Source organism: Lipotes vexillifer, unplaced genomic scaffold (assembly GCF_000442215.2).
Source record: "Lipotes vexillifer unplaced genomic scaffold, Lipotes_vexillifer_v1.1 scaffold640, whole genome shotgun sequence".
Taxonomy (NCBI): Eukaryota; Metazoa; Chordata; class Mammalia; order Artiodactyla; family Lipotidae; genus Lipotes; species Lipotes vexillifer.
The window spans coordinates 1,437,538-1,450,068 of record NW_006773138.1 but is presented as its reverse complement, the minus strand read 5'-3'; the positions used below and the strand labels follow the sequence as shown (position 1 = coordinate 1,450,068).

Genomic DNA, 12,531 nt, shown 5'->3' with positions numbered 1-12,531 from the left:
TTTCCCTAGCATATATAAATATCCCTTTTCTCTCGTAAATTAGTGATTCTTCACATTTTGTGGTACTTACCCTTTTAAGAATCTGATAAAAACTATGAGACACCTTCTCTTAGAAAAAGAGTGTAGAATATACACTGCAAATTTTGTATATAATTTTAGAAAATTCATAGTTATGTAGACTCTGTATATAAATGTTGCTTGTTTCATCTCACCTTTAACTTCAGCAAGCATTTGATAAGCCCTCATGGCATAAAACCTAAGTCTCATATAGGTGTACTCAGAGAATTATTATTCCAAGGCAACATGATGTAGGATTGGAAGAATATAGTCAGCATGAACTGGGAATTCACTGTGAGGGAGGAAGAAGTCAGGAAGAAGTCAGGGAGGAAGAAGTTAGAAAGGATTAGTTAGAATTTAGAGTTTTGAATTATATCCTAATGGTTCCAGCTGGATGACCCACCCTCCAGATACATCATGAATAACTAGAATTAGCCTTCTAAATCAAGTTACTGTTCATTCTTACTGGAAAGTATCTGCCCATACAAAAGGTTTTATCTTGCTATGATTAAGATTGAGTTGTTCCTCCTGACCCTCACTGATCAGCTTGTTCTGTTGTTCCTTAAAGCTTTCCCTGAAATGTGATAGAATTTTTATAAAAAGATGGCATGTAAAGGTGTTTAAGGTGGTGGCAGTAGGAGGGTGACAGAAATATATGAGTGCAAAAACCTTTTAAAGGTTTAAAAAAGAAGAAAGGTTAGAGTCCATCTCAATTCTATAAAAATAACTGGGATTAAGTTCTGCCTCTGATAGTTAATGTGATTTTGACAAGCAGTTGAATCTCTGAGCCATAGTTTCTTGGATATAAAGTGAAAATAGTGACGTCTGTTCTGCTTTATTAATCCTAAAGTGCAATAATATAATGTGATTCTGACCACAGACAGATTGTTTCACTGCTAAGGCCCCATATTGTTCATTAGGATTATAGTGTTTATCCTCTTCCTTCCTTCCTGACTAGACTTGGGGTTTGGTAGAACAGAGATTATTCCAACAAACCTTCTTTTCATTTTTCCTTTTGCCCTCATTCTTTAGGTTTACTGGATCTGGGCCTAAGGTACAGGTGTACTCCAAGGACAGCAGAGGGAGTTCTTGCAGCCCGAGCCGTCTGCATCTCAGTCCAGATTATCAGAGCCTGTGGTTTGCAAGCAGCAGCCAAGTAAGTTCACCTTAGAAAAGCAATTCTCAAAGCAAACCTTTCTCCACTGCAGTCCACATGATATGTGATGCCCAAATAACGTAAAACTTTCTTGCATACAATTTCCAGTTTATTAAACACAACTCTACTCTTTTTCTAAGAAAGCATATAGGAATATAGGTGAATAAATCACTTGCAAATTTTGCTGTTTTAACTGTTATTAGCAATTTAGTTCCTTGACCTTGTCCAGCGATTTTATCCTCTACCCTACTTACCCTCTTATTCCCAAGGTCAGACCCTATGCCCACCAACCATGCCAGGACCAATCACCACTACACCTCCTCAATAGTCTCTCATGTTCAACCTCTGAGTACCACCTCCTATTTTTCTAGCTTATTCTCCTTTAGTCTGTTCTCAATACAGAAGCCAGTGATGAAAACTTAAATCAGGTCTTGACACACATCTACTTAAAACCCACCAATGCCTTTCCATCTCATTCAGAGTAAAAACCAGAGTCTTTAAAATGGCTGTAAGACCCCACATGATCTGACCCCGTTATCTTTATGACCTCCTCTCTTCCTGGTAGTTGCTGCTCTACTCACTCCACTCCAGGCACTGGCTTTCTTGTTACTTGTGAACACACCATGCTCTTTTTCCCCTCAAGGCCTTTGTCGTGCTATTTTCTCTGCCCAAAACACTGTTTCTATGTATAAACAGCATAGCCCTCTCTTCCCTCCTTCAGGTCTTCACTCATTCGTCTCTCTAATTTGGACGTTCTTCCTCCTTTTGTCCTCTAAACAAGCTTCTGTTTTCTTCAAGACTTTGCAGCCTTCCTCTGTCTCTCCTACATGTAGATAGAATCGGTGCTTTGTCCTTTGTCTCTTAGCACCTTGGTTGCAGCACTTATCACTCTGTTTCAATTATTTGCATACATGAGTTTTCCTCATCTAGGCTCAGTACCTGTGTCTATAGGAACTCAGTACCTGAGTTCCTATAGACACAGGTACTGCCTGAACTCCTCTCTGTCCCTGCCACCACATAGCATAGTTCCAGCACGTATCAGGTGCCCAGTAAGGAGAACTAGATCATGATCCTGAGGCAGACTAGCTCACTTTGGACATGAATTCAAGAAAGAGGCAAGTGCTCCTTAACTTTTTCCCTTGCTACAACTTAGAGTCAGATTATTTACCTTTAACTTCATAGTCGCTAAATAACTAATGGGATTACTTCCGTGTGAGATCTGACACTGAAGTAGCTGGTAAAATGTTCAGTCTAATTAATATTTTTCCTCACTAAATTCTCCAAATAGACTTTTCCAATAATTGCTTGAGAACATCTTAGTGTTAGTGAGATACCAGGGCAGTTTTTTAATCATATTTTCCCATATATTCAAACTCTTGATGGTTTCTCATTGTCAGTAGCAGTGGTCTCCTAATTTTAATTTTACATTCTTATTAATAAAAAAATAAAAATTTAGCATACTCTCTAAATATGTGTATACTTATTCATGTATAAGTCATCTTCATGTACTACTACACTAATATATACACTATAAAATATACCAGAGAGTAGTAAAACTTTAATATATGAGATAACAACTCTAGAAGTTTTAATAATTTTTTCCTATGCTCAAATAGTTTACCCTATGAACCCCCTAGATTGTACTCACTCCACTTTAGGGTAGTGGTCCACAACAGGATAAGGTCCTGCTTGCTCAACGTGGCATTCAAGACCCTTCAAAATATCTTAATCTGAGTCTTGAAAGAAGAGTAGGAGTTAATCATAATGCCCAAGAAAGCTGAAGACTATTCTGGTCAAAGAGAAGAACGTGCAAAGGCCAGGGAGGCATGAAACTTATGTGTAATGGAGTACCTGTTCTGGGTAAGACCCAGCCCAGGTCAGAATTCCTAAACATGGTGTTAAACTAACTACTGTTTAATTGACACAGAAGGACTTGGAATTTCGATACTCAGTAGACCTCAGAGAGACTGAGTAATAAATAAGAAACTCAGTTGCTTTTCTCTCTGGGAACTCACAGGGAAAGTCAGATTAGATGGCAGGCAGTTTTTTGTAAATCCCGCATTTGGTCTGTGTTGCGCTTTTAAGAAAAAAGGGCAAGAAGCCAGACCAGTACAGTGGAGTGTCCTTGTAGTATCACTCTAGTAGGCAGATGAATATTGTCTCCCTCATATACATATACACTGTAATATCGAGACTACTAAGAAAACACATAGTGGCATTGCCAGAAGCCTAAACAGGAAACACATGGTTGGTTAGTGTTCTTGGTGGCCTTGTGGAAATGGTGATGTTTTCTAGGCAGTCAGGCTGATTTCTGATATTACGTCCTTCTCATTCCCACCCTTCTCCCCTACAGGGCTTTGGCTGAGCAGGAACCTGCTCTGCAGTTTAGTGCCACAGTCGGGGTCAATGCCTTTGTTACCACTCATCTGTCCTTCCTGCCCAAGGGAGAACAGCGCCAAACCCACCCTGTGGCCTGTTCTTTCTGCCCTGAGTTCTCCCATCACAGTGAATTCTCATGTAACTTGGTAACTCAGCACTGCAGTGGAGAAGCCTGTTTCCTGGCAGAGTTGTTGGAGTTTGCAGAAGCTACTTTTGCTATTTATCATGAAGATACCAAGTCAGGTGAGCACCAAATGACTCACAATCAAAATTAAAAAGGGCTCTGTTTTGAATGGAATAGCACTTCCTAGGAGATACATGCTGAAGTGTTTAAGGGTGAGGAGTCATATTTGCAACTTACTTCTGAAGGGTATAGCAGAAATATGTAGAATATGTATTGAGTGTTTGAGAGAATGTAGAGAGAGATAAAGCAAATGTGTCAAGATGTTAGTGGGTGAATCTAGGTGAAGGGTAGGTATATAGGAGTTCATCGTAGTATTCTTTTAACTTTTCTGTATGTCTGAATTTTTCAAAATTTAAGTGTGTGCATACACATACTTAATGATTTAATGAAAATGATTTAGAGGGCATTCAAGTTTTGACTGGAGCAAGATGATCTCTAATGCATCTTCCAACACTGAAATTCACCGAGTGTAAGTGGAGGACTATATGGCTATATTGTAATACAAGCCCTTTGGTCAGTAGACCACCAAATAATTTCTCTTTCTTTGTTTGTTTTAACAGCCAGTGATATAACCAGTATCCGCTCATTCAAAGATTATCTGCTTGGAGTAGTAAAGATTCCAACAAAAGATCTGCTGATCAAGAGATCTGGTAGGGATCCTGGATTATCACTTTCTAATTCTACCCTTTCCCATTCACTTCCCTGCAAGAGATTTTCTTGTCTGGCTCTCTTGCAAGATATGCAAAAAAAATAAAAAATAAAAAACTCCTTAACACATGCTTCTGAATTCTCCCAAATACCTCAAAAGGTTTTCCCAAAAACATTTTAAGTCCTTTCCTAATCATTTCAAAGGCCTTCTGATAAAGCAAAGAAGTTCAAAACATTGTACTGTCGGGCTTCCCTGGTGGCGCAATGGTTGAGAGTCTGCCTGCCGATGCAGGGGACACAGGTTCGTGCCCTGGTCTGGGAAGATCCCACATGCCGCGGAGCGGTAGGCCCGTGAGCCATGGCTGCTGAGCCTGCGCGTCCAGAGCCTGTGCTCCGCAACAGGAGAGGCCACAACAGTAAGAAGCCCGCGTACTGCAAAAAAATTAAAAAAAAAAATTGTACTGTCATCTTACTCCAGGAAAGATAATGATGATGATACTACTTATAATAAATATGGCAATACCCATTGCATTATGTAGCACTTTGTAAAATATTTTCTCAGATCTTTTTTGAGCTTCATGGTAACTCTTACTGATAGGGATACAGGATTATCTTTTTTTTTTTTTTTTTTTTTGCGGTACGCAGGCCTCTCACTGCTGTGGCCTCTCCTGTTGCGGAGCACAGGCTCCGGACGCGCAAGCTCAGTGGCCATGGCTCACAGGCCCAGCCGCTCCGCGGCATGTGGGATCTTCCCGGACCAGGGATCAAACCCGTGTCCCCTGCATCAGCAGGCAGACTTTCAACCACTGCGCCACCAGGGAAGCCCCAGGATTATCTTTATTTGACAGATGAGAAAACTTAGGCTTACAGAGGTTAAGAGATTTGTCAACCACACAGCCACGTAGTAGAGTACTAGAAATCAAATCCAGATTTGCCCATTCTTTTTCACTATACTCTCCTCTCTCACTGAAGAAGGAATAAGGGTATGAGGTAAAGACCCAAAAGAAGGCACAACCACCAGGCAGTAGTCTGGAAATATTGGTCCCGTCCTACATTTTATTAGCTCAGTGACCTTGACAGAGTGACCTTGACCTCTCTGAGCCCCACTTACCTTATGGATGGAGACTGTTAATACTGACAAGTCTACGAGGTAGGAATCAATGAAATAGGATATATAAAGTACCTGACACATAGTAGGCACTCAGTAAATGTTAGTTTTCTTTCTCTTGCCCATCTTCCTCCCTAGGATTGTATAATCTAGTTTCCAAAATTTTATCACACATCTCCCAAATTTAATTGTGAATTGAAGTTTGAGCAATACTCAATAAACAGGTACTATGTGCCTGCCAGAGAGAAGTCTCTACAACTTGATATAGGGTTCAAATCTCACTTCTATCACTAACTGTTTGTGATCTAGAACAAGTCACTTCATCTCTCAGATCCATAGTTTCCTCATCTCTAAAATGGAAATAATAAGCTCTTTGCAAGATTATCGAAGCATTCAATGAAATTATACACGTGAAAGATCTTTGCACAGGACTGGGCACATAGGACACCTCAGTTTCCTTCCTTCTGAAACTTACTACAGAGTTTGTCAGAGAATAAGCACCATCTGAGAAATCCCACCTTCACAAATTAAATTTAACCCCTTGGAAATAAACCTTTTAGACAGTTTGGAATGTATCATTGGTCTTTATATTCAGAGTTATTCTAAAGTGAACATTGTATTTTGTTTCTTCCTGCCAGTAATCTCAATTACAGAATCACAGAGCAAGAGGAATAATCTAATCCACTTACATGCTGAAGTGGTGTGAAATTTTTAATGTATTTGTATTTGTACATTTTTCTGGGGATAACTTTCATTAGAGCCAAAGGGGTCTGTGACCAAATAATGTTAAGAAGCACTAGGTTGTGAGGAAATTAATACCCAAGTGATTACTAAAGCCAAAGCCATAGGTTCTTAGACCGACCAAGTCAAATGGAGTCAGAGATCAACCTCCTCATTTCAGTGTCCTCATTTTATAAACGAAAACTTGGAAGGCCCAAAAAAATTAAATGCCTTTTCCAAAAATCATAACACCTTAAGTGGCCTTTGGCAAATTAATCTCAATAAGTCTGAATCTTCCCATCTATAATTTTTTTTTTTTTTTTTGTGGTACGCGGGCCTCTCACTGTTGTGGCCTCTCCCGCTGCAGAGCACAGGCTCCGGAAACTCAGGCTTAGCGGCCATGGCTCACGGGCCCAGCTGCTCCGCGGCATGTGGGATCTTCCCGGACCGGGGCACGAACCCATGTCCCCTGCATCGGCAGGCAGACTCTCAACCACTGCGCCACCAGGGAAGCCCCCATCTATAATTTTAATTAATACAAAACCTTTCTCAGAAAATTGCTGTGAATATTATACCAATCCACAATCTGTTTTACGTAATTATGAAATCCAAAAAGCTCAGAAAGTCAAAAGTTTTTTATTAACTCATTAAGCAGCCAAACCTGACCTCAACTGACATGAGACTATTTAGTCTTTATTTTCTGACTTAGGCCACTGCCTGATTATATAGCTTTATTGGAACACATTGTGCCCCTTCATTTACGTATTTTCTGTGTCCACTTTTTCACTACAACAACATAGCTGAATAGTTGCAACAGAGACCATATGGCCCAAAAGCCTAAAATACTTACTATCTGGCCTTTTACAGAATAAGTTTACCAACCCGTGACCTATGTGACCACTGACTAGTACATAATATTCAGTTTATGTACCACAGTATCTTTCTAAAATCTGAAAATTTTTAAATTCAGAAACAAATCTGACCCTAAGGGTTCTAGATAAGATATTGTGAACCAGGACTTCCCTGGTGGCGCAGTGGTTAAGAATCGGGCTGCCAATGCAGGGGACACGGGTTCGAGCCCTGGTCTGGGAAGATCCCACATGCTGCAGAGCAACTAAGCCTGCGAGCCACAACTACTGAGCCTGCGTGCCACAACTGCTGAAGCCCGTGTGCCTAGAGCCTGTGCTCCGCAACAAGAGGAGCCACTGCAATGAGAAGCCCATGTACACCAACAAAGAGTAGCCCCCGGTCACTGCAACTAGAGAAAGCCCACATACAGCAAGGAAGACCCAATGCAGCCAAAAATAAATAAATAAATAAATAAAATTTAAAGGGGAAAAAAAAAAGATATTGTGAACCTATAATAGGTGGTGTGTAGACTTTAAAGCCAGCTAGGCCTGGGTTCAAATCCTGGCTCTACTACCTGGTAACTGTAACGACTTGGGCAGGTCTCTTCCATTTCCTCATCTGCAAAATAGGGATTATTATCCCATTTAATCCTCAGAACTTCACAGGGTTATTAAGAGAATTAAATGAAGTAATATATATAAAGCATAAGAGAATTTCTGACACATAATAGATGCTCAGTAACAAGTAGCTAATATTTTAAATTGTTATTTTGAAATCTAGTGCCTGGTCCTTGGTATGTGTTCACTAAGTGGCAATTGCCCTTGGTGAAAGACCCTGGGCTAGACCCCAGATCTCCTGATCTTGTCCCATGCCTTCTCCATTGTACTCATAGTACCATGATAATATTTCATATTTTTTATTTTCTTTCAAAGCTCTTCCAAAATCATTATCTCATTTGACAATTATAATAAAGTTGTCTGGTAGGCAAGATCAGCACTATTTTTCCCATTTGTCAGGTAAGGAAATAGGACTGAGAGAAATTAATGGCTTACCCAGACTGAACCACTAGTTTTGGGCTGAGCCAAGAAGAAAATGCAGGTCTTCCAGCTCCAAGCCTTTGTTCTTCCACCTGATCTCATTGTCTTTCAGTGGTCAGATGAAACAAACTTCAATGCTCTGTGGGTATATGTTTTCTCTTCTGTCTTGGGCCAGGGTGATAGTGGCTATGGGGTGGAAAGTGGCTAAGTCTTTTTACTTTTAAAACTATAATTGAAAAATCTTCCTTTTCTTTCATAAGGGATCACAGGATGGTATCCTATCATTTTACCAGAAGAGGGGGCCCTGCCTCATGGCTTGGAGCTCATGCAGAAGATTGTGGGTGGTCTGGAGCTTTCCATTTCCTTCACCCATCCTGGAGACAGAGAGCGGGTGTTGGAAGCTGCTGAGCTATTGGGCTGGAGCTTTGAGAATAATCTGAAGGATTTTGTCAAGATGGATGAAGAGGAGCCAGCCACTGTTACCATCTCCACCCCGAGGCTCTGGCTGCCTATCCATTGCGTGCTACTTGCTGGCCAGAAGCACATTCATAAGAATACATATTGCTACCTCCGCTACAAGCTGTACGATCATGAAGGCTTTTGGACCCCTCTCAAGAAGCCTAAGGAATCGGCAAACAAAAAGCAGGTCATGGTTACTTTCAAGGCATCCAAAAGAGCAGAAGTCTCTAGGAGCCCATCACTGCTTTGGTACTTCAGAGAGGAGAGGTTAGAGATCCAAGTTTGGCGGGCTTATGGCAATGACAGTGTGGAGAGGCCCCATCAGACAGACAGCTGGATTGGCTCAGCCTATGTGGACCTGGCCAGACTTGGGGAGAGGTCAGCAAGGACACTAACTGTCAGTGGTAAGTGAGGAACCAGCCTTAGCACTTGTGGTTTGAGCACCTGCTGCTCCATGACAAGCACTGTGTGAGACACCCTCTCAGACATTATTTTATTTGATCCTCCCAGCAATCCTGTGAGGTAGGTATGAAACCTGTTTTTCAGTCATGAAAACGGAGGCTCAGGTAGGTTGGGTAACTGCCCAGGGTCACATGTTAGTAAGTGTTCTTTCCATTGTTGCATGTTGAAAGATTAATAGTAATTTAGTAATGCTTCTTAAAACTACAGAGATTTCAGAAAGAGGTTCGCTGGATGCTTTAAGAAGGGCATTATGTAGTGACAGTATACCTTAGTAGAGTCTAAGGTATACTGTCTGAGATCTAAGAACTGGTGCTGAACTTTGTAGCCTTAGACTACATCCAAATTCATAAGGTTGTTGTTGCACCTAACATAGTGTCTAGAACGTTGTAAGCCCTCAGTTAATACATGTAAAATAAAAATGAGTGAATTTAGGAGACTACCTTTAACCACTTGTATAAGAGCCTGTATGTATTATAATCTAGAATGTTGGTTTTAAAATACACTGAAAAGCATACCTGCTAATGAGATTAGGATATCCTCTCTCTCTGGTCAGCACATCTTGGAATCATAAAATCTATATGGTAATAAACTGGTTTGAAAGGAGAAAGGTAACATTTTGTAGGTGGCACTACGGGTGCTTTTCTTTCAAACATTGTTCAGTATTTGCTACATGTACTTGGCCCTGGGAATTCAAAGATGAGTCAAAAATAGTTAATGAGCTTATAGTCTAAGGGGAGAGTAGAGTAGTAAATAAACAATTACAGCGAAGTATAAGAACTATGAAAAAGGTATTCTCAGTGGCACTATGGAGCACAGGGACACAACATCTCTTTGGTTCAAGGACAGCATCCCAGTGGAAGTGATGATGCTTGACCTGAGTTACAGAGGATTTAGGAGTAAGTCACGAAAAGGAGGAAAGAAGGGTTTTCTAAACAGAAAGAGTGCGGGTGAAGGCACAGAGGCAGGAAGCAGTTTGATACGTTTTGGGTGCCATGAGTAATTTGGTACTGCTGGATCACAGGATATATAGGTTGGGAAATGATGGGAGATGAAGCTAGACAGCTGGGCAGGAGTACTATGTTGAAGGCCTCTTCTAAGCAGGAGAGTTTGGACTTTTTTGTGAGAGCTATGGAAAGCTATTTTAACGGCTTCTGAAGAGAAGAGTGACACAGCTTTGCTTTCTAGATAAATAAGGCTGGCAACTATAATACAGATTGGATTGGAGACGGCCAGACTAGATTCTTTACAAACGTCATATTTATTCATCTTAACATTCCTGTAAGGTTAGTTATTTCCCCCACTGTACGGTTGAAGAAACTGAGTCACAACCCTATTTTAGCTCTGTTAGCCTTGTGCTCTGACCCTGTTGAGCAGGTGGCCCAAGCTAAAGAAGGAGAACTGAGCATCTGGGTGATCATCCCAGATTCTCTGGTTCTCTCTGGACCCAGCAGGTATAATTCTGGCTCTGTTGAGCACCTCATCAAGTGCCCTGCGCCCTGTTTTATCTGGGCTGGCCTAGAGTCACTTCAAAGAGACTACAGAAAACGTCCTCGAAGTGTGCAAGGCTCACTTGAACTAAAGTTCTTAAAGACAGGCTTTTAACTTCACTCTGCTGGAGCAAGTACATTTGGGAAACTGAATATAGATTTAGGGATCAGAACTCAAACACAAATACCTCTTTTTATTGAGGGATACCAAAGGCAGTATTCAACTTTTCAGATTGTCCATTCCCTCTTACTTTTCCACTCCCACCAGCTTTTTATCCTCTTGCCTTGAAATCAGACCTCTCACTACTTTCCATTGTTGCAGGTAGTGATGGGGGCGGTGGGGAGGCAGTAAAAACTCTCACAGTGTGTGTTAACTTCACAGTTTCTTCGCAAATTGGTATATTAGGGCCTGTAGCCCTGCCAAAGGAGAGAGGCCTGCAAGCACCCTCAGAGAGCATCTCCAGGTTTAGAGAGTGTCCCTGCTTACCTAGGCTTATCCTCCTTCATCCTCTTGCAGGTGTGTATCCTCTATTTGGACGAAATGCTTCCAACCTCTCAGGAGCTGCCTTGAGAGTTCATGTGGTTCTCTCCTCTCTTTCTTCACACCGTGGGCCCACTAATGAGCTGGACTCCATGGACTGCAGCAGCCCCAGTGAGTCTGAGCAGCTCCCCAGAGGAAATGATGAGCTCCAGCTCTCTCTACCACATGACCACCAGAAGTCTCCAGCCTCCACCCAGGTCCCCTGCAGCAGCACCACAGCTGAAGTCTGCCTGGCCCAAGAGGGCCCTACTGCACTGGATGGAACTTTTGCAGTCAGTATCCTGGTAGAAAGAGCAATGCACTTGAGCTTGAAAGGTATGTTCTGCTCACTTATCCATAAACAGGTATCTGACTCCACAGGCTATGGTCCTGTCTTCACAAATCTTTCTAATCATGACAGGGTCTGGAAGAATTGTTAATCATCTTAATCATAATTATATATCTCAAGCCTAAAGGTTCAAGCCAAGTGAAAGCCTTTCTGAAGCCCTAAGTTGGCCTTGTCAGTTATCCTAATTTTGCATATCATAAATTCCCCAGTCCAGAAACCTGAGTATCAACTTAGATACTTCTCTTTTCCTTCTCCACCATCAAATCATCATATCCATTAAAATTGTTGTATCTCTTAAATTTCTCTTAGATCTCTACCTTCTTCTCCATTCCTTCCAACTCAGGCCCTCTTCATTATGTACCTAGGGCCAAGGGTTCTTAGCATTGGATCCATAAGCCCACAGGGATCCAAGGATTAAAGTCAGGTTAGGTGAACTTGGATAGGAAAATAATTACATCTTTATTTATTTTTTTATTTTTTTATTTTTTGCGGTACGCGGGCCTCTCACTGTTGTGGCCTTTCCCGTTGTAGAGCACAGGCTCCGGATGCGCAGGCTCAGCAGCCATGGCTCACGGGCCTAGCCGCTCCGCGGCATGTGGGACCTTCCCGGACCGGGGCACGAACCCGTGTCCCCTGCATCGGCAGGTGGACTCTCAACCACTGCGCCACCAGGGAAGCCCATACATCTTTATTTTTATTAATCTCTAACTGAAATTGAACATTTCCTCCAGTTGTGAGTGTAGGCAATAGACCCTAGTAATATTAATAGTACCTATGATGTTGTCAACAATAGAAATCACAGGTATTTTCATATCACGTTTTAGTTACTGCAGATATCTTGGAATATCATTTATACCTGTCATTACTTCAAAATTACAGTAGTTATTAAACCTACAGTTAGATCTTGTTATACATTAATAAAACTATAGTGATTACTATGTCACTTTTTTAATGCTTTGATAACTTATGCCAATATATTTCATTTCTTTGTAATCTTATGTATTTTACAATTAGCATTAAAAATATATATATGGGCTTCCCTGGTGGCACAGTGGTTGAGAGTCCGCCTGCCGATGCAGGGGACATGGGTTCGTGCCCCGGTCCGGGAAGATCCCA

General features: G+C 41.4%; 1 protein-coding gene across 1 annotated transcript in view; it reads left to right on the top strand.

Annotated features, from left to right (window-relative positions):
• Positions 1-12,531, top strand: part of C2CD3 (C2 domain containing 3 centriole elongation regulator) — a 135,478-nt gene that overhangs the window by 75,278 nt on the left and 47,669 nt on the right. The window contains exons 20-24 of the mRNA XM_007448088.1: positions 1,090-1,213; positions 3,567-3,835; positions 4,337-4,426; positions 8,399-9,001; positions 11,064-11,402. Coding sequence (XP_007448150.1) covers positions 1,090-1,213; positions 3,567-3,835; positions 4,337-4,426; positions 8,399-9,001; positions 11,064-11,402 — 1,425 coding nt within the window. The remainder of the gene's footprint in view (positions 1-1,089; positions 1,214-3,566; positions 3,836-4,336; positions 4,427-8,398; positions 9,002-11,063; positions 11,403-12,531) is intronic.